We start from the raw sequence: 21,188 nt of genomic DNA, 5'->3' as shown, positions 1-21,188 counted from the left end.
AATGGTGCCGGTAGATGACTTAATGGACATCTTTCCACTATAAGACTCACAGGACAGCGTTCCATGAACAACTGGAACAGAATCACTCTCATTCCCGTACGAGTCTGTTGCTTAAGTTAGATCCTCTCCTCTTGCAGAAGAAAAGCAAAACCCATTGACGTAGTAAGCGCATCGAGTGAGCGAGCAAACCCAATTGGAGTTCTAAGCTAAGCCCCTTATTTCAATGTCATGCCAGCCGAGCCAGTAGACGTCTTAAGGTAAGCTCTTCCTGTTGCAGTGTCTGTTGTAGTTGTTGGGAGTTTTGTGCAAGCCTTTCCTTTCCAATTGCAATTGCTAGACCGCCCACTATTTACATTTGAGGATAATTTGATAGTGCAATTTCCCCTAGTCCTATTGTGGGAGTAGGAGTCTTTCCTCTGGCCGTTGAGAGTTCAGCCATTGGAGTGCAAAGTAGGCATTCTCCCGTCGTTACTCCCCATAATATTAGGTAGGGGTAGCAATTTACGACTAATCCAACGCCATTCACGACCTGCGACAGCGATGTAGAGACCAACGGGAGAGGGAAAGAGTCAATGGTACACCATTGACGACCTGTTGCTACGGTAGATCTTTCGTATCTACGTTTTGAATAGCGTCGGCCCTAATATATCGGGGCGGTCGGCCCGGGCGGTCGGCCCGGGCGGTCGGCCCGGGCGGTCGGCCCCACTATATCTTGGCGTAAATTGCTACGCAATTTCACTCCCCATAATATTAGGTAGGGGTAGCAATTTCACTCCCCATAATATTAGGTAGGGGTAGCAATTTCACTCCTTTGCTACGCAATTTATACTCCTCTGCTACGCAATTGTAGACTAATCCAACGCCATTCACGACCTGCGACAGCGACGTGTGAATAAAAGGACGGGAAGAAGACGAACGAGTGAAACGACGTCATGAACTCTTCTGGTCGAGCCCTACGCCCCTATCATGTTAAGTATCATGATGAACTTAACCCAAATAAAACTAAAGTGTTCTTTCCCACGCACGCAGAGTACAGAGTACCGAGTACCGGTTCTTTCGAGCATGAGCTCTTTCTATTTCAGTCATTCCTTAGGTTAGGTTAAGCAAAGCCATGAACTTCTCACTCAAGTCCGGGAATTAACTCTACAGAACTCGTGGAGGGCTATATTTGTTCCTCTCCTTCTTGTCAAAGTTCCTACTCCTACACTGGGGACCAGCTTAACACAATACAATTCAAGTATATAGTGTAAGTACGAACACAATGAAAGTATCAGTATATAGTTAAGTACGATAAATCCACATTCAAGTCTCACATTCAAGTCTATAGTATAGTTGTAGTGCTTTCTTTGGAATAGGAGTGAGGAAGTTTATGCCTTTCACGAGAAAGAATGCCATGTTAGCTGCAGTTGGTTGAGTGCCGACCTTCAACATCTTTCTTGTGCCTATCTTCTTATTATATAATCTAAATCTAAATCTTTCCTCGGAAGGGCTCACCACAGACTACAGGTTACAAGCTTCAAGCTTCAACAAACCCCGTCGTTATCACTCGGACCTGACTCTTACCATGAACTCGGAGGGTCTAACATGGCATATAGCTCTTAACTCCCATCCGAGGTAGGAGTACGGGAAGAAGAGTGATAGGAACTTTGATGTTCCAACTTGTGTCATATCAGCTCAGCAATTCTATTAGCTCCGTCAGCTCTATCAGCTCTACAGCTCAGTCAGCTCTGTCAGCTCAGCAATTCTATTAGCTCATTCAGCTCTATCAGCTTTGTAGCTCAGTCCGCTCTGTCAGCTCAGCAATTCCATTAGCTCAGTCAGCTCTGTCGATTCCGCAGCTCTGTTAGCTCAGCAGCCTAGTTTCTCGGTCTTTCTCGGCCTCACTCAACTTCGGCCTCACCCGGCCTCAACCTCGGTTCCGGTCTCGACCTCGGCCCCAACCTCACTCGGCCTCGACCTCACTCAACTTTGGCTTAACTTAGCCTCAACCTCAGTCTCAGTCTCGGCCTCGATCTCACTTGACCTCAGCCTGACTCGGTATCGGCCCCACTCGGCCATTTTGCCTCACTCAGCCTCGATCTCATTTGGTCTCGACCTTGCTCGACCACTCCGTCACTCAGCAACTCGGTAGCTTTACTAGTCTGTCAACTCGTCCACTCATCTAAATATTTCAACCACTTATCCCGGCCATCTCGTCTCGACCACCTCAAGATCGGCACCTCATCTCAACAGCTCAGCACCAATATGGTAAGCGAGACGATTAAATCATTATACATAGTCCAGTCAGTCGAACTACGCCTCCTTCGACTAGACTTGAAGGGGAGGCTTGTGATGTGGCGGAATCATATTGCTCCTACATGGCATAGATAGTCAAAAATTAAGCTGACGTGTTGAGTCAAAGGGATAAGGATGGTTACTAGGTTTCAGACCTGGTCCCCTAAGATCTCGTCATAATTATCATCAAAGGATAAGAATCATCCCTGTAAAACTACAATAATAGGAAGTTATGGATAACTGTTCCTTAAAACATGGGATAACTGACTCTTTCAACGAGGGAAAGGCTCTCTCAAGCCACTATAAAAACCCCCACAGGTATGAATAAGGGGGAGGGGGCTCTCTGGGATTCTCGGTTTTCTCCTCCGTGAGTCGTGACTCCAAAGTGGTCAGCCACATGCTCATCAGCTCTGCTGACCTCAAAGAGGTCAGCCACATGCTTTCCAAAGAGGTCAGCCACTTGCTTCCCAAAGAGGTCAGCCGTATGCTCTCCAAAGAGGTGAGCCACTTGCTTCCCAAAGAGGTCAGCCACATGCTTCCCAAAGAGGTCAGCCATATGCTTTCCAAAGAGGTCAGCCACATGCTTCCCAAAGAGGTCAGCCATATGCTTCCCAAAGAGGTCAGCCGTATGCTCTCCAAAGAGGTCAGACACATGCTTCCCAAAGAGGTCAGCCGTATGCTCTCCAAAGAGGTCAGACACATGTTTCTCAAAGAGGTCAGCCACTTGCTTTCCAAAGAGGTCAGCCGTATGCTCTCCAAAGAGGTCAGCCACATGCTTCCCAAAGAGGTCAGCCGTATGCTCTCCAAAGAGGTCAGCCACTATGCTTCCCAAAGAGGTCAGCCACATGCTTCCCAAAGAGGTCATGCTCTCCAAAGAGGTCAACCACTTGCTTCCCAAAGAGGTCAGGATATATGCTTCCCAAAGAGGTCAGCCGTATGCTCTTCAAAGAGGTCAGACACATGCTTCCCAAAGAGGTCAGCCATATGCTTCCCAAAGAGGTCAGCCACATGCTTCCCAAAGAGGTCAGCCGTATGCTCTCCAAAGAGGTCAGCCACTTGCTTCCCAAAGAGGTCAGCCATATGCTTTTCAAAGAGGTCAGCCACTTGCTTCCCAAAGAGGTCAGCCACATGCTTTCCAAAGAGGTCAGCCACTTGCTTCCCAAAGAGGTCAGCTGTATGCTCTCCAAAGAGGTCAGCCGTATGCTTTGTAAAATGATTGAAAATCTAGCCTTTTAAATTATTAATAATTATTCATTCTTAATATATGACTAGTAAATGAGATCCTATCGTTATCTAAGAGTACATCCTGCAATATAAATACTGTTTTGACGAAGAAGAACAACGAGGTTGGAACTGTCCTGAATTTCCAAGTTGTTCTGTAATCTTAATCAGGTCAGATCCTCCCACAACACCTACGGTGACAACCTGCCGAAACGAAGCCACTTAAACATTCGGTGAACTAAGCAAAATCCCACATTTCCACCAAAAAATATGCAGATCCGGACGAGCGGTTGTCGCCTACCTTCCTCAGTTCCCGCATGAACTCCAGCATTTGCGGCGTTATCTCCTAAGAAAAGAAATCAAGCAAGAGTCAGTTGCACAGAGAGAGGGATTCATTCACTCCATCCCAGGAAGTCAAAAATCAACCTTCCTAGGCGCAGTGAGCGTCCCATCGACGTCGAAAAGAGCGATGACGCCGGGCATTCTCGCTGCCATTCCCCACCAGTTCTCCCAAAAATCGCCGAAAGATCGAGCCTTTATGGATCCGGGAAGGGATCGCCAGCAAGGAAATCGCAACGCCCGAGGCGATCTGACGAGTGCGACAACGACTAAGCTGGAGAAGATTCCCCAGAATAAGCCGATAGAGACCAGCTCAGATCTAGAGACGAAAAGCTAGGAAGATTTTGTGCGCGATAAGGAACAGAACGCGTGAATCCAGATCTCATCGCAGCTTTGCGGCTGAAGGAGAGGACGTAAACGACAAGCAGCACGTGGCCCGCCAGATGTGCTTTTGCGGCCCACTTAAAGCTGTCCAAGATATTTTATCAACTTAACAATAAATTAATAATATAATCTAATTAATTAATAGCATTAAAAAAAAAGAAGTCTAACAATTATTCAAGTTTGAATCGAGTTCTTAATTTGAAGTGGGTTGATTATTTAAAATTTTATATTTTTATTTTTGCAATTTGTTTGTGCATTTTAAGAATTTTTTTATTTACATATTTAATATATTTCTATTGATTAATAATATTTATAAATTTAATTTATAAATATTATTCATAATTTTTTTTATAAATTGTACATCTTTTTTTTCTGAACATTAATGCAAACATATATATTTATATTTTTTATTAATTCCACACTAATTTATAAAAATTCTTATCTTAGTGTATTTAATAAAAGGACAACTATTTTGAATGATATTTTTGAAATTGTGAAATTACAAAAGCCATGTGTGATTAAATGGGGTATTTGCTATATTAATTTTAATCCAAATTTTAGTTTTATTATTTTAATTTTAATTATTAATAAATAAAAAAAACCACATTTCTAAAACAGTACGGCAAAGTGAAGGCACCTCGTAAAAGATCGAAAAAAATTAATCAGAATAGGAAAAAAAATATTAGTAAATGAATGAGAATGATGACGTCATGCTTCGGATCCCCTATTTATAGGAAAATAATGCTCCAGTCCTTCTGCTTCGTTCGTGATGGCTTCCAAGAAGAAGAAACAGAAGAACAAGACTAATCGCGCGCGCAGTTCCAAATCCAACTCCTCCGCCGGCGGCGGCGCCCATCCTCCTGTCCCCGGCCAGTCTCCTCCTCCGATCCCTCCACCGCCCTCCGATCTCCCCTTCCCGGCCGCCTTCCGCCCTCCTCCCGCGCCCATCTCGTTCTCCTTCTCGGGCGCCTCCCACCCTCCTGCCCCCGCCGACTCCCCTCCCCAGTTCCCCTTCGCCGGAGCTTTCCGCCCTTCTCCCCCTCCTCCCCTCTTCCCCTCTTCCCGTCCCCCCTCTCCCCTTCGATTACACTTCAATCCCACCGCGCTCCGCCCCCGCCGCGGCGAGACCCAGCAGCGACGTCGCGCTCGCCATCGCCCGCCACACGATCAAGGGCGCCGCCACTTCCCGCGGGAGGCTGAGCGGACCGACGGCGAGGGCTTCGCTGGAGCAGGGCCTGGAGAGGCTCGGCGATATTCTGCCGACGATGATGTCGGCGATCTTGTCGATCCAAGACTTGGCGGAGGCGATCAAGGGGGGCGAAGGGTTGGCTGAGGCGGGGGTGGGCGCTCGCCGGAACATGGACACGATTCGGGAGCTTTACGAGGCGACGAGGAAGATGGTGAGGAAGAAGAAGGCAGCGGCGGCGACGGCGGCGAAGGAGGAGGAGCAAGGCGATGTGGATTTCAGCAGAGATCTGAGGGAGGAAGGCGATCGAGGGACTTCCTGATTTGGTATGAATAGAATTAGCATTCGAGCGCTGCGACTTTCGATTCATATGGCAATGCGATACATTTTTCTTTTTATTTATCTACAAATTAATTTCTAATTAATTTTTTTTTATGGAAATTGCCTAAAATATTAATGTTTTTAATTATCCATTTACTCCAAGGAATTAAATTATCTGAAAAATAATTTACGGGATAAAATATATTAATGTTTTTTAATTTCCTTTTATAAACTTACCTGTCAGTATTATTAATGGAAAGGTAAGGAGTAAAATGAAAGATTCGCTTTAAAACAATGAATTAATTGCCGCCCCGGCCGCCGCCGCTTCATCTCACCCACGTCCGCCGTCCGCCGTCTCCGACGGCGCCTCCGACGGAACAGTTAGACGTGTCCGAAGGAGAAAGGAGACGACGCGAAGCGGCGAAGCAAAAGAAGGCGCAAGAACACGAAACAATTGAATGCATAGTACGTTCATGATCGAAAGATTCTTGATTGCATGAAACCAAGGGAGTTATTTACATTGGTCGCAATGAATTATCACACGATCGCTACGACTTTTTCTTCTTCTTCTTCTCTCTCTCTCTCCCTGACCAAATTAAAGAGAACAAAACGCTCGAATCAGCCGGCGACACAGTTTAAACTGGGAAGGACCCGGCCGTAGAATTTGCTGGTGAGAACGTTGAAGCAGGCAGACTTCGCCGGAGCCACTCCATTCCACTGGAAATGCACGTCGCGCATCACGATACCGCGGCAAGGATAGTAGCGGCTGCAGAGCAACTCGGTGGCCAGCTCGTCGGACGACGACCCTTGTAGATGCGCGAACTCGACGTTTTCGATAGTCAACGAGCTGGTCTGTAGATTTCGCAGACAGAATCATAAATCAGAGGAGGAGGAGAAGAAGAAGATGGAGAATTTTAATGCTTAAAAATCCAAACCTTGTTTCGACAATTCCGAGCAGGGCAGTAGTACTGATCGATCTGAATCGGCTTGCGCACCGAAGTGAAATTTATGTTCTCGAACAAAACGTTTCTGACTCGACCAGTGCCTCCAGACTGAACAAAAGTAAATATATTCGATCGAAATATATACACGAATCTTAATTTATCAAGAACATCTGCAGTAAAACTACCATCCATGTCTTGATCCTGACTCCCACCGTCGTGTTCGTCAATGTAGAATTCAAGAAGTGAACCCTCTTCACAGTGACCGGCGAACTATCACCTCCCAAACTTCCGATGCTGCAAAAACAGGACCAAACGATTTGGATACGACCGGTAAATCTTCAAAGGTGTCTCTCTGACGGAGCCTATATATACCTGAATCCATGGCCGGGGCCGCACTGGACGTTCGTTACTGTGACGTTGGTGGTGTTGGTGCCGACGGCGACGCAGTCATCCCCTGCTCCGGCGACAAGCAACCAAGTCAACTAGTGGTAAAATCACACAAGTGTGCGCGAAACTTCAGCACGAACCTACTCCGATCGCTGAATTCGAGACCACGACATGCTTGCACTGAGCGATGAGCATCCCGTCGGTGTTGGGGCTGTCGCCGGGAGCGCTGATCCGGAGCCCGCTCATGGAAATGCGGGCGGAGGCGAAGAAGGTCAGATGCTTGCTGGGGCTGTCCCTGAGCGCGATGCCTCTCAGCGTCAGGTCGTTGCAGAACGCGAAGCTCATGATCTGCGACGACAACGAGTGAGATTTGAACTCGCTTCGAGGGTGGAAGAAGATAAAGACAGAGTCGCCGGCGAGCACTTACGATCGGCCGGTTGTCGCACTTCTGTTCCTGTAGAAGTGGCAGCAGGTCAAACACTCGGCTGGCTTACTTTTTCAGAAAACCAGAAAGCCGGCACGAGAGCTTACCTTGCGGCTGAAACAGTCCCACCAAATTTTTCCCTTGCCGTCGATCTGCCCGTCGCCGTCGACGGTGAGGCTGTTAACGTTGTGGAACGCCATCAGGCTGACGTACTCGTCGGTCCAAAACCACTCCGGCGCCACGATGTCTCCGTCAATCTGCAGGAGATAGATCGCCGAGTTACAGCACTAAAATCTCGCCCAAACAAACTTGCGATCGAGTCACTTACCCGCACAGTAACTCTGGAATTGCAGTTTCCTTGGAAGATCAACTTTTTGATCAGGAACGTTGCTCCGGAAGGGATGAGCAGAGTTGGATTATCCCTGTCTGCGCAGACATCGTCCCAAGCTCGAAGGAACGCCTGAAAATTCCAGATAAATATACATGCATATTTCAGATAATTAAAAACGATCGAGTTTCAGGTGCGCACGCCGGTATCGTCGGTTCTACCATCTCCCTCTGCGTCGTATCGTAACACGTCGTAAACATCACCAGCAGCAGCGAGATGAAGCAGGGACAGAAATAATTAACCAGAGGCCAAGAACCCTAACGCCGCCCTGTGATCAGACAGACACTGCTTATATTAGAGCGGAAGAGGATGCTAGAGAAGATCGAAGATGCTTGCTTACCTTCGCCATGGCAATTGAGATCGAAGGAATATTGGCATTGTCCCTTGTGCTTCCTCTCTATTTATAATGCGGAATACCTTTTTTGGAAAGAAGATGGAAGTCGCCAGGGATTTAGTATTTGGGAAGAAAAGAGTTTTGGAAACAATTTAATATTTTACAAAATACTAAAATCATCAAAGGAAGGCATTCATGGCTGCAAGAAAATTCCCTGTAGTTTTAAATTGCCCCCGAGTTATAACTGAGTTGGTTACGACGCAGAGTTGTAGAAGAGGGCAAGGGTTCGAATCCTGACGAAGCCAGGCAATACCCTCTTGCGTCGTGACCAACTAAGGGGCCGATCGTGTGGGGCCGCTAAGATGGCGGATTCCATCTTTTGCAGAAAAGAAAATTCTCTAGAAATTTAAGGGGAAAATAAATAAGGATTCAAAATATATTTAGGTAGATTTTCCACGTAATATTAGAATTATTGGGACAGTTGAGTTATCGTATCAATAGTCGTTGTATTTTATTTTTGCAAATGGTGCAATGGTAGGACATCCAGACACCCGTGGTTCGATCCTCAGCTACGGCGTATTTACATGAATTTTCCTTCAAATGGAGACCGCAATCAAAGGATGCTGGGCGTCTAGGTTGGCCGCTGTATGCGCTTCCCGATTTACCTTGGTAGCTGGTGGGAAACTTTCATGGGACCGAACCGGCCACCTCCGAAGATGTGGCTACTGGAATTATCTTTTTTTTTTATTTATTTTGAATTTACTCAAAGGAAGATTCGAGTAGTTTAAGGTAAAATTTATCATTTTTCTTTTTTTAAAAAAAATAAAAAATAATATATCATATCAACTATATTTTTTATTTTTAAAAAATTAAATCAAAAAATAAAAAAATAAAAATAAAAAATAAAAAATAAAAAAATTCTAAACCATACGCCCCCTTAACGTTTTATAAATTATAAAAATCATTTCTAAAAGTATATGATTCGATCAATTACTAAGTGATTTGGACTTCACGGACATATTTATTTGTGATTTGGGACTAAATTTATCTTCACAAAAATATGTGCAGATAATATGATAATTATTTTATTACTAATTTTATGGGTCATTAAAAAATTGAATGCCTAGCGCCGCATAATTGGTATTTCATTGATAAATAATTATGCAAAAGCGATCGCACAAGAAATAAAAAGGAAAATGCATGAAAGGACAAAAAATATATATAGAGATAGATTCACAGGGAAAAAATACGTAAATAGAAATATATTGTGATAGATTTAGGAAAAAAATAAAAATACATAAAAAATATATTATAATAGTTTTAGCAGTTTCTTTTATGATGTAAATATGGCGATTGATTAATCTCAGAGACAGAGATGATAATGAATTGGATTTAGATTGAATTTAGTCCCCGGGCAATGATACAACGGTAGGATATTCAGATTGTGACTCAAGTACTCGTGGTTCAATCTCCAACCATGACGTATTTGCAGGAATTTTTCTCCAAATGAAGACGGCAATTAAAAGATGCTAGGCGTCTGGATTAACCACTGTGTGCGCTTCCTGATTTACTCTGGTGGCCGATGGAAAACTTCTATGGGACCGAACTGGCCACACTAAAAAATGTGGCTATTGGAATTATTATTATTATTTTTAAATTTGGATTGAATTTTATATCCTCCGTCTCCCTCCTTCAAATAATTTATTATCACCTATAATATATTTTTTTTATTTTAATGAAGCTAGGAATATTTATCAAATTCTTAAAAAACAATAAAAAAATTAAAGATACAAAACAAGAAACTAAATTTAAAAATAATAAAATATTAAAAATAATTTATTTCAACACTATTATCTTATAAAAATAATATCGTCTCTATTTTAATAATTTTTTTTTAGTCTAAGCATGTTAGAATTTAATCAGGATTTGATAAACGAAATATATAATATATATTTGAAATATTACCGCCGACGGCCGGCGGTCCTTCCTCGGCCGGTCTTCGGTACCGATTTGGTCGGAGCCGGCCGGAATTTGGCCGGCAGTAGCTGCCCGTTACTAGCGGCTACTATTCTGGCTAAATTGGCCGGATTCCGGCCACCGACGGTCGTCGGACCGACGCCGGTCGACGCGCCGGCGAGAGGCACGTCGATCGGGTCCGGTCCGGCGGGCGGCGGGCGGCGGGCGGCGGTGACCGGACGGCGCGGCAACGGCTGCGGCAGCGGCGGGGGGTCGGGGGTGTCGCGCACGGTGTCACGTTTTTCTCATCGCGCAGCATATCAGAACTCTCTCTCTCTCTCTCTATATATATATATATATAATTGAATATTTAGGTTGGGTATGAATAAGATTCTATCATCCTTTTCTTCATGCATAGTGCGATCAAATCGATCAATCCATGACAAGATAGATCAATCTATAAAAGAATAATCATATGATAGGGTAGAGCGCGCTGACCTTTGGCTAGTAAATCTTGTATATATATATATATATATATATATATATATAATTGAAATATTTATGTTTGGGGTGAGGATTAAGTGGGTTAAATTTACAAGTCCATCAAAAAATTTTAAGTTTAGTTACGGATTAGATGGGTTAAGCCCACGAATCCGTTAAAATTTTCACTTTTATTTTAAATTTTAGAAGAGGAAAAAAATTTTTCAACCAACGGGTCAATCCACTTGGACCACTCTTAAAATGGATTGATAAAATACCGACTCAACTTATATAAATTATTTGGCATTCTAGACCAACCCAACGAGCCTAATCCAAATTATTTAGATAAGAATCTAAAAATCCTTGTACTCGATTATCGAATTATTTAATCGAATCCAAAACATCTCTTTATACCCTTATTCATTTGGGGCAAGTATTAAATTCTCCATCGAATTTGGAGGAAATTATTATCATCATTTGTAAGTGAGCGGCTTGGCCTCATAGACTAGCCATCAAGTAAATTATAAGGAAGCACAAGTGAGTCATAGCATGACATTTCAACGTCACTGTGATTCGAACTTTGTGGGAGTTAAAAAATGATCAAACTGTGAGATTTGAATCCTGTGTGTGAATCATCCTTGACACCCATTAAGATAGTAAGTTTGTCGGTTTCATTTGGGCAAGTCGAGTGACTCAATTAAATTGTTATCAATTTGATCCGATTGGGTTCGCTCGACCTAAGTAAGCCAATTAGCTTGACTATCTGAACCTAACCGAGTCAACCCAACCGACTCAATAGGAGAAATATTTGTGAACAAATGAATAATAAGTTTTATTTGAGAATTTGAAAACTTGAAGGCGTTTTATAGACATTTCTCAAACTTCAGGAAAATTACCAAATAATTTTCATAAAATTGCGTACTAACGTGAGATTTTGTCTCAATCTTATAAACGAGGACTAAAATAGAAAATAACCATCTTCTCTCGTTTGTTGTTCCTCGATCAATTGCCGTTGTTTCTAGGGTTTCGTCGTCCCTCGCGTCTACCTCGATCCCTGTCGGAGCCATGGCCGCCACCAGCACAGCGGCTCCTCGGGGTCGCAATATAGACGACGAGAACCTGGTTTTCGAGACCAGTCCCGGGGTGGAGGCCATCACCAGCTTTGACCAGATGGGCATCCGCGACGACCTCCTCCGCGGCATCTACGCCTACGGATTCGAGAAGCCCTCTGCCATCCAGCAGAGGGCTGTGATTCCCATTATCAACGGCCGCGACGTCATTGCCCAGGCGCAATCCGGCACCGGGAAGTCCTCCATGATCGCCCTAACTGTCTGCCAGATGGTTGACACTAGCGTTAGAGAGTATGGTCTCGCTTTTCCCTCGTCTACTTCATTTTTCCATCGAAATTTTCTTGTTTGTTTTTATCTCTATTAGGCCTCAAGTTTCACGTTTGATTTTGTCGCGCCGTGTTAACTGTGTATAGAATTTGTACATTTTCCACTTCCTCTTTCTTTTCTGCACACTCATATGGGTGGTTGTTTAAATTTCATGAATTCGAGAGCAGAAAAGTTTACATCTTTAAAAGGTAAACAATGATGGCTGGAACTAAGTTATTCATTAGGTCTGCTGACGGGGGAATTGATGTAATTACATGATATTTTATTTCTTTTATCCATCTTCTTTTCTATTATTTTGTTTTGCTTTCAGGGCTTCAGTAACTGAATAAAATTTAATTTGTGTAGATTGATTCCTTTTCCTTAGGGCTTAAATAGCTAAGATAAACTTGATATAGCTACTTTTACTTATAATAATGGATTTCGGCTTGACATCTGAATTTTGTTTGCACGTCTAGATGAATATTAGCAATTTTATCTAAGTTGATCAACTTTTGTTTCGTGCTGAAGGCATTCTTGTGTTTACAAGTATCATAATTAGTTTAGTATTAATTCTGTGGGCCACATATCGTACGAATAATCCATGGACATTAATGTACTTTTAGACATTGTGAAATACCCAAGAAGCTTAGTTCCTTCAACGAATAGGACTTTAATTTAATTTAATACTTTTAGTACTTGTGGTGAAGTTTTTGAAAATTGCTTTCAGAGTTCAGGCACTTATTTTGTCACCTACAAGAGAACTTGCTTCACAGACTGAGAAGGTGATCCTGGCTATTGGTGAATATATAAGTATACAAGCCCATGCATGTATCGGTGGAAAGAGTATAGGTGAAGATATTAGAAAGCTGGAGTATGGTGTTCATGTGGTTTCAGGGACGCCTGGAAGAGTTTGTGACATGATTAAAAGGAGGACCTTGCGCACTAGAGCTATCAGAATTCTGATCCTTGTATGTTGATTTTGTGTTTTTATAAGTATACTTGTCTGAGTTTTATGTGTTTGTATTTTTTTTAAATGAATTTGTATTATTTGAATAGGATGAAGCTGATGAGATGCTGAGTAGAGGCTTTAAGGATCAAATTTATGACGTGTACAGATACCTGCCTCCTGAACTTCAGGTTTGGATCAACTATCGTGGTCTTCTAGTATACCTGTATTATGTCTGTTATCGTTTTAGAACAGTGTATGAAATCAATAAATACATTTTCATATTGCAATTAGTAAATAGAGTTGGACCTTAACCGTATGGAATCATTGCTACCTAATATGCATCACTGAAAATGAAGCTTACCCGAATTCAACTTAATTGAAATCTGAATTTTAATGCAAACCAAACCCAAATTGATCATATATATATTTGAAAAAAAAACAATTTTGGGTGCTTGCTATTCATGATTTGCTTGCATTTAAAATTCTCTCAAACTTTTTTATCTTTTAACAAATAAATAAATAGATATTCTCATGCATTCAAAATTTACTTTGTTTCAAGGATCATTGAGTTCACAAAACTAGCATTTGCTCGCAAAAGTAAGATTATTGAACTAATAAATGCAGCATTTATCATGCATAAAACACCAAGCCTTCATCTATTTGATGCCATCGTTTCTATCTTCGAACCTTGAAAATTTGTAATCACCAATTAACGTGCCTTTTTTGGTTTCATTCCAAGTTTCTAGGCATATGCTTTATGATATTGGTGCTAGAGATTAATTTAGTTAGTAAACAAGATATTTGCTACATGTAACTTGAAACAAATGACTTGCATTGGTGGAATCATCAAGTTTGATCTATTCTCTTCTAAAGTTCATCATTGTAAATACAAGTTTCATTTATTTTTATATTTCACCATTCCCTGCTCTCCTTTATGGAAAAAGGAACTCAGTTCGGTTTTTTATTCCACTTATTTAGCTGTATTTCATTTTATATAGGAGATTAGTTGCCCAAGGCTTTCAAAATTTGAATGTTTCCTTAATATAAGGATTTGATTTATCCTATTTGTATAATTGTATCTGTAACTGATACTTTTTGATATTTTGTCCCTGATACAATCATGGTCATACTAAGTGAACGACCATTATAATATGAACTGATTTCACAACTCTATAGCATCATATGGACTTGGTTAAGTTATACTCAGGTTTGGCACTTTTCAGCTTGATTAGTGGTTTCATATCAAATGATTTTAATATTGTGCAATGTTATTTATGCAACTTCTGCATGGAGTATAAATTGGTTGTAGTACAAGTTTATTCACAGGTTTTTATGATAATCTAAAAGATGGCTTTCACTTGGCAAAAAATAAAAGAGATGATACTAGAAGAATATAGGCATTTGTCGCTCAACATTTTCTCCCGCTTTTTTACAACTTTTTCTTTCAAATCTTGAGATTACATCCTTGGTTCATATGTGTTACTGTTCTGTAAGTGGAATATTTATATTGAGCATGTGAGCTTATGAATTATTTTATAGGTTGCTCTTATATCTGCGACATTACCTCATGAAATTCTAGAGATGACCAACAAGTTCATGACTGATCCCATAAGAATCCTTGTCAAGCGTGATGAGTTGACATTGGAGGTAGACTATTATCTAAATTCCATTACTGTTCTTAGTTTATGTTTCTTCAATGTCTTTAATCTCTTTATTTTGTTTGTTTCAGGGCATAAAACAATTTTTTGTCGCTGTGGAGAGAGAGGAGTGGAAGTTTGATACATTATGTGATCTTTACGACACTCTCACTATTACTCAAGCAGTTATTTTCTGCAACACAAAACGAAAGGTTAATCTACAACCCCATCAGGCTTTGTAAATGTTATTCTGATATGAAAAAATTCTGGAACATATTTGAATCTACAACCAAGTATATTAGTACAGATTACATTTTGTTTGGAACATATCACTTTCTATGACATTTCAGAAGTTTTGCAATTTTTCTAGAAGAAGGCAACATAAGAAGAAGAGCAAACCCAATTTTTTTCCCTACAATACCATTATAGACTCTGTATTTACATACTGTTTAGTGTCCATCTTTTTAATGTGCTGTATCTATTTCTCACTGGGAGGATCTGAGTAGTCAGTCTTGTAGAATTCTTGACTTGAGGAAACGACTTGAACATTTATTAAGTCGAGAGTTATTGGTAGCACTCCCTAAAATGTTTTTCATGTCGTTGCATGTCCATCAGCATTTTTGTAGCCTTGCTTCAATGAATCATGTTCGCTCCATATGCACTTACCCAAAGAGCAAGGTGCTCTTAGTTTTCTTAGCAATCTATACTCTGTAGTTACATGTTGACATGATTTCAAACTATGATAGCTGTTCATCTCAACTTCATATTTTTGTGAATATATATTTATTGAAATATAAATAATTAAGAAAATAAGAAAAGAAAAGGTCACTTGGCTAAAAAAATGTGATAGGTGCAAAGGAATTGTTACTTGGTAATTTATGGAAAAGGTTTTTATATAAGCACTATATATTTGTATATTAATAATTGTTAGCATTAGAAATTTGTATTTTGATAATAATTTCTATGTTTCATAAGAGCAAAAAAAAAAAAAAGGGACTTCTTTTAAATTAATGGCTATGCAAATAATTCATCAATAGTGATTGTAGATGCATCCACATGTGCACCCGTATAATGCATAGAAACTATGTCGTGACCTAGTTGCATGTTGCCTGCGTGTAAAGTCTTGATAAGTATAGATGAAGTAGCATATAGGTTGATACTCACTAATATATTATTAAGGAATTTTTCCAGATGAAGTTTGTCCCATTTGTTCAGTCATACTTACCAAATTGTCAGTTGATAAGTGTTTCTGACAATTTTCATAATTTAATGAAAACAAATTAATAGAATTTCTAGCTGTATTGAATAGATAAGGGAGAGTGATTTTTTGTGTTGGTTGGTCTTGTGTGGTTTAGGAAATTGATACCATGTTCTAACACTGATATGTAAATTTTGTGCCCCTACACCAAAATGTTGAATCTATATCTGAGGGGTTTGATAAAGTTTTCCCAATATGCTTAATGGTAAGTAGCTATTATACAAGATATTAGTCTTCAATGTTTGTCTTGGCCACCGACTTATATATCAAGTGGACAGGCATCCCTAGATGAAATTCACAAGCTGGATCCCATCTTGACCAAAAGAAAATGTTGATCTTAAGGATTTATTATAGGTTTGGTAAACCTGTTATGTTTGAAATATGTTCTGGTTCATCATAAGCATCGAATGTGGGATTTATTAATTATAAATTTCAAACTAGATGTCTTTAGCAGTGCTATAATCTATATAAAAGCATTGTTGTAGACAATGCAGGGAACTAGAAAGTGATTGTATATGATTCATTGTTAATTTGATTGTTATCATGTTATCCAATAATAGGTTGTGAATGTTCCCTTTTCTTCTACTGGATTGCCATGTCTTTCTTCCTTCTGATGTGAAAGACAGTGATTTGCACTCACCTGTTGTTTCTAATGCTTAAAAGGAGCAAATAAGTCCAAATAAGAAGGTTCTCAGATTTCTATGTAGCTGTAGCATGTTGCTAAATTTATGTTACCTACCTATTGTGTAGGGAGAAGGGGCACATTAAAAGTTACGATCTTTTATAAAGCATGAAGACAATTGTCTAAATTTGGATCTGATACACTTGTTTCTTCCTAATGACCATGGACATGATGGAAAAGGTGTCTGGAATAGGCCTTTGAGGATTAGCAAACCTCTTTAGAGATTTCTAACGACCATGCCCTTTGAATGATTTCACAGAAAATGCTTCCTTTACCTATAATGAATTTCCTTAGAGCACTAGCAGTCTGCTTAAGAGGTTCCCAGGATGTGTTTTCATTTGGATGATTTTTGAGAGATGTTTCCTTTTCCTATAAATCAAATTCTTAGGGATCCAGCGATAAACTGGAGTTGGATATCTTAAATAGCATGGTTGAGTTATTTATCCTTTTTTCACTCCAGAATACTGAAATATGAACGTAGACTATTTCTTTGAGAATGGAAACTAGTCATCATCGCTACTCTATTATTAGCTATTTTTACTGTTGGAGGACAAAACCAGATTATCTATTTTAATGAAATCAAATCATGTTCTATCCATCTGTCAACTGTTTATGAGGTAAATGGTTTACTTGCACACCAAACTACACTTATTTCTTTGGCAGGTCGATTGGTTGACTGAGAAAATGCGCAGTAATAACTTCACAGTATCTTCTATGCATGGTGACATGCCCCAAAAAGAGCGAGATGCAATCATGGCAGAATTTAGATCAGGGGCAACTCGTGTACTGATAACTACTGATGTATGGGCTAGAGGGATTGATGTCCAGCAGGCAAGACCTTTTTCTATAAAAGTGTTCAGTTTTTCTTTCTTATTCATCGTTGCAGTTAAACCATCAGGGTCTTTTTTTATTTCTTGTTTTTCTGCATTTTAATCACTACTTTGGATATTCCAAAAATCTTAGCTGATTCTCTCAGGTGTCTTTGGTGATAAACTATGACCTACCAAACAACCGAGAACTCTACATACATCGGATAGGCCGTTCGGGACGATTTGGACGGAAGGTATATTCTCTTTTGTGATACTTGGTTTCTGTAATGCACACAATTCTTAACCTTGTAATGCACGAAAAGGGCTGATTTTGTTTGATCGATAGATACGAGCCAAATCCAAGTTCTTGATCGCCTTTTACACATTATGAATTCATCTTTTCCCTAGGAGTCTGACTCGTTCAATGTCACAATAACCGATCGCTAAATATACCTATTGGTTTCTATTGAGCTAGATACTATGCAAAGAAACCAATCATGATTTCATTTTACTCATTTGCATGGATCTCCTTCACTTCCATCTTTTGCTTAAAGTGCCTCTCCCCACATTCATGTGACCCCAGGGTGTTGCGATTAACTTTGTGAGAAAGGACGACATTCGCATTCTAAGAGATATCGAACAGTATTACAGTACACAGATCGATGAAATGCCAATGAATGTTGCTGATCTCATCTGAAAGCTTCAAACACCAGCCTCTATCTACCTCGGAAGCTTGCAAGGAATCATCGTAACAGATCGATCGAACGGAAAAGTTTCTTTGCTCCTCATTGAATGTTGAAATTAATGTTTGTTGGCTTTTCAGAAACTTGTAAGATCTTGTAATGTTAAACGCAGCATGTGGTTATGCGAATGTGTGCTGTGAGAGGCTAGCTAGCAAGTTAGGGTTGTGAGCTTGTGTAAAACTGAAATTCGAAAACTTGGTTTCATTTTGGCTCTGGCATCTTATGATAATTGATTCCCCTAAAACATGTAAAAATAGAAATTGTGTATTGAATTGTCTGAATAAGTTGGGTAAATATTGCTGGCTACTTCGATCAGGTTGATCTTATAAATGCAGCATCTCAAATGGAAGTTATACCATCGAAGAGGAATCTGATTTTGATTTTTTTTTTATCAAAAGGTGTCCTATTCATAATTATTCAATGGTCCTAAAGTACTATTCAATATTGTTTAGTATTGTTATTTTTCGGTCTTAAATTGATTGGGTTGTGTTATTTATCTTTGGAGCATAGTTGATTGGTCCGGAGTAGATTTGTTGAAGTGACAAGGATTAAATTTTGATTGAGACAATGTCATTCTTTGTCGTAGTCAATTATTTTGAATTGAAATGATCGTGAGATCATCGTTATGAGATTGTTATGGTAGTTTCACTTTTTTACTAAAGAAGGGATGCGTTATAACATTTACGATAGTTGCTACAACTATTATAATAGTTATGAAATTGTAATTATTATAATTATTATACGGTTCTATAGTATTATAATGTGAATTTTTAATCATATTATAGTAATTATGATTTTATAATTGTTATAATAGTGATAGCAGTTATGATTTTGAAATTATTATAATGTGATTAAAATTTAGCGTTGTAATAGTTATGAAATTATAATTACTACAATGTGAATTTTTATCAATTTGGTTGACGTTGTAATTGTTACGATTTCATAATTATTATAATATATTTGATTAGTTTACAAATTAGATAGTAGATATAATATTGAAGGATAGTTGAATAATTATATATAGGTTGAGTAATTGGAGTGAGATATCTTTTTAATAAAAAATTAAAATGTATTTATTTGATGATTTAAAAAAATCTTTATTTTTACCCTATATATATTAATATTTTAAATTTATTTTTTTACAGCAATGCTATATATATTAATATTTTATAAATTTTGAAGAATTTAAAAAAAAACAATTTTACTATTTCATTATTTTTTTTATAAATAGTTAAAAAGACAAATAAATATGCCAATAATAACCCCGCGACTAACCCCGCGACCTTTCTTCTTCCCCATCCGCCGCGATTCTTCCCCCTTCCTCGCGATCGCCTCCCTGCCGCGATCCTGCGCGCCTCTCTGCTGCGATCGCCCTCCCTGCTGCGCCTCGCCCTCTCTGCTGCGCGCCTCTCTGCTGGCCCTCCCTGCTGCGCGCTCCGCCGCGATCGCCCTCCCTGCTGTTGCCTCGCACGCGATCGCCCTCCCCTGCCGCCTCCCTGCTGCGCGCCTCTCTGCTGCTTGCCTCTCTGCTGCGCGCCTCTCTGCTGGCCCTCCCTGCTGTTGCCTTCCGCCGCGATCGCCCTCCCTGCTAATAAAATTCAAGGGATCTAACCTACTCTAGATCTCTTCTGCACTCTATACAGTAAGGCATTTAAATTGCTAGGATATCACGGATTGCATACTTTAATGTCTGAAAAAAATATCGTATTACCATTTTGTTGATGAAGAAAATCATGCCCTATTTCTGTATTAATCTTCTATGGGGTTTGGTAAACATATTTAACTATATGCAGCATTTGTTATTCTACTTTTTTTGCTCCGTGTAGTTTATGTAGATGTATTCTCATATAAGAACCCTATTCTCTTATATATCATGCATTGTTGCTAATTTCAAGATTTGAGTTGATTGCCTATATTATATTGCAATGTTATGATTATAATCAAGTTGGTTTTATGCCTGAAAGTCAAAAGATCAATTTGATTTTATGCTGGAAGGTTAACTGTGGAGTCTATTTATTTTATTGGATAAAAGAAGAGTTTACATATGGTTTCATGTGGAAGAAATTTACGATACAGTTCTCAGTTATTATGGAGATTTTCAGAGAAGAATGATATATCTATTAATTATATTAATGTGATGAAGAGGATGCATGCCAATGCAATTAGTCTGATAAAATATATTTTTGATGTCAAATAGTTGAGACTCATGGTTAATCAGTTGTTTCTACAGCCAAACTGGCGCAGACCAAAAGGTATTGATTCTCGGGTGAGAAGGAAGTTCAAGGGATGCACCTTGATGCCAAATATTGGCTATGGTTCTGACAAGAAGACACGACACTACCTGCCAAATCGATTTAAGAAGTTCGTGGTTAACAACGTTTCAGATTTGGAGTTGCTGATGATGCACAACCGGTACGCTCTCAAGGCAACATCTGAATCTCATCTTTATTCCCTTTTGTGGTTTAACATGTAATTCCTGAAATTGAAATGCCAGGACTTATTGTGCTGAGATCGCCCATTGTGTTTCTACGAAGAAGCGCAAGCTCATCGTCGAACGAGCTGCACAACTTGACATTGTTGTCACGAACAGGCTTGCTAGGTTGCGCAGCCAGGAGGATGAGTAAAGTAGATATATTTTGTTTGCGAATGTTACTATGAAACTTAACTCGGTTTCACTTGAGTTCATGCAATTTGATCGGTATAAATGGCTGTTTGAATTTAGAGAGAGGTGTTTTGGGATTAGTTTGATTAATAAGATTCTCAATGCATTAACGGATACATGAATAGAAAATTTTACATAATTAGATTTATTTGTACTTTTTGAATTTATTTGGATGGTCATTGAAATATAATATGATGATATGATTTATCATGGTATATCAGCCTTTGCTCTTAATGGGCTTTTCAAAGCGGGCCGGCCCTGGCAAGATTCGGCCCAAAAGTCGCTGTAACAAATTAGTTGGGGTGAATTTATAATTATGATATGATCAATTATATAATATAACTATTTTAGGTTCCAGGCGCTTTATTTGATCGTATAAATTAAATTATATATATATATATATATATATAAATATATTTTATAAAATTATATAA

At 39.6% G+C, this 21,188-nt stretch overlaps 3 protein-coding genes across 3 annotated transcripts; 2 read left to right on the top strand and 1 right to left on the bottom strand.

The window, feature by feature from the left end:
* Window positions 1-6,343: 6,343 nt before the first annotated feature.
* On the bottom strand, window positions 6,344-8,217 carry LOC141835531 (putative polygalacturonase At1g80170). The gene is made up of 8 exons (XM_074722938.1): window positions 8,209-8,217; window positions 7,809-7,940; window positions 7,588-7,737; window positions 7,197-7,404; window positions 7,042-7,123; window positions 6,855-6,963; window positions 6,661-6,777; window positions 6,344-6,577 (listed from the first exon to the last, which is right to left on the bottom strand). Exons 1-8 carry the CDS (start codon window positions 8,215-8,217, stop codon window positions 6,344-6,346), a joined length of 1,041 nt encoding a protein of 346 aa, XP_074579039.1.
* A 3,419-nt stretch (window positions 8,218-11,636) lies between these two features.
* On the top strand, window positions 11,637-18,281 carry LOC141836122 (eukaryotic initiation factor 4A-III homolog B-like). The gene is made up of 8 exons (XM_074723534.1): window positions 11,637-11,999; window positions 12,742-12,982; window positions 13,071-13,151; window positions 14,503-14,610; window positions 14,693-14,812; window positions 17,204-17,371; window positions 17,517-17,603; window positions 17,933-18,281. The coding sequence occupies exons 1-8, from the start codon at window positions 11,704-11,706 to the stop codon at window positions 18,044-18,046; spliced, it is 1,215 nt and encodes a 404-aa protein (XP_074579635.1). The 5' UTR covers window positions 11,637-11,703; the 3' UTR covers window positions 18,047-18,281.
* Window positions 18,282-20,298: 2,017 nt separating this feature from the next.
* LOC141835530 (large ribosomal subunit protein eL32z-like) lies at window positions 20,299-20,832 on the top strand. Its single transcript, XM_074722937.1, has 2 exons — window positions 20,299-20,504; window positions 20,587-20,832. Exons 1-2 carry the CDS (start codon window positions 20,299-20,301, stop codon window positions 20,714-20,716), a joined length of 336 nt encoding a protein of 111 aa, XP_074579038.1. The 3' UTR covers window positions 20,717-20,832.
* Window positions 20,833-21,188: the final 356 nt, after the last annotated feature.

The sequence above is a fragment of the Curcuma longa genome, chromosome 10 (assembly GCF_044706935.1).
Source record: "Curcuma longa cultivar G26 ecotype Majalengka, Jawa Barat chromosome 10, ITB_CL_G26_1.1, whole genome shotgun sequence".
Lineage (NCBI taxonomy): Eukaryota > Viridiplantae > Streptophyta > Magnoliopsida > Zingiberales > Zingiberaceae > Curcuma > Curcuma longa.
The sequence above is the reverse complement of the archived record's forward strand: the minus strand, read 5'-3'. Positions and strand labels throughout refer to the sequence as shown.

Excerpts from the sequence above, each read along its gene's own strand:
- LOC141836122 (XM_074723534.1), top strand. The coding sequence starts at position 11,704 with ATGGCCGCCACCAGCACAGCGGCTCCTCGGGGTCGCAATATAGACGAC. Across the intron at positions 14,813-17,203 it reads TCTGCAACACAAAACGAAAG|GTCGATTGGTTGACTGAGAA; the intron begins GTTAATCTACAA and ends TTTCTTTGGCAG. Across the intron at positions 17,372-17,516 it reads GAGGGATTGATGTCCAGCAG|GTGTCTTTGGTGATAAACTA; the intron begins GCAAGACCTTTT and ends TGATTCTCTCAG.
- LOC141835531 (XM_074722938.1), bottom strand. Across the intron at positions 7,124-7,196 it reads GAATTCAGCGATCGGAGTAG|GGGATGACTGCGTCGCCGTC; the intron begins GTTCGTGCTGAA and ends TCGCCGGAGCAG. Across the intron at positions 6,778-6,854 it reads TCAGGATCAAGACATGGATG|TCTGGAGGCACTGGTCGAGT; the intron begins GTAGTTTTACTG and ends ACTTTTGTTCAG.
- LOC141835530 (XM_074722937.1), top strand. The coding sequence starts at position 20,299 with ATGGTTAATCAGTTGTTTCTACAGCCAAACTGGCGCAGACCAAAAGGT. Across the intron at positions 20,505-20,586 it reads TTGCTGATGATGCACAACCG|GACTTATTGTGCTGAGATCG; the intron begins GTACGCTCTCAA and ends TTGAAATGCCAG.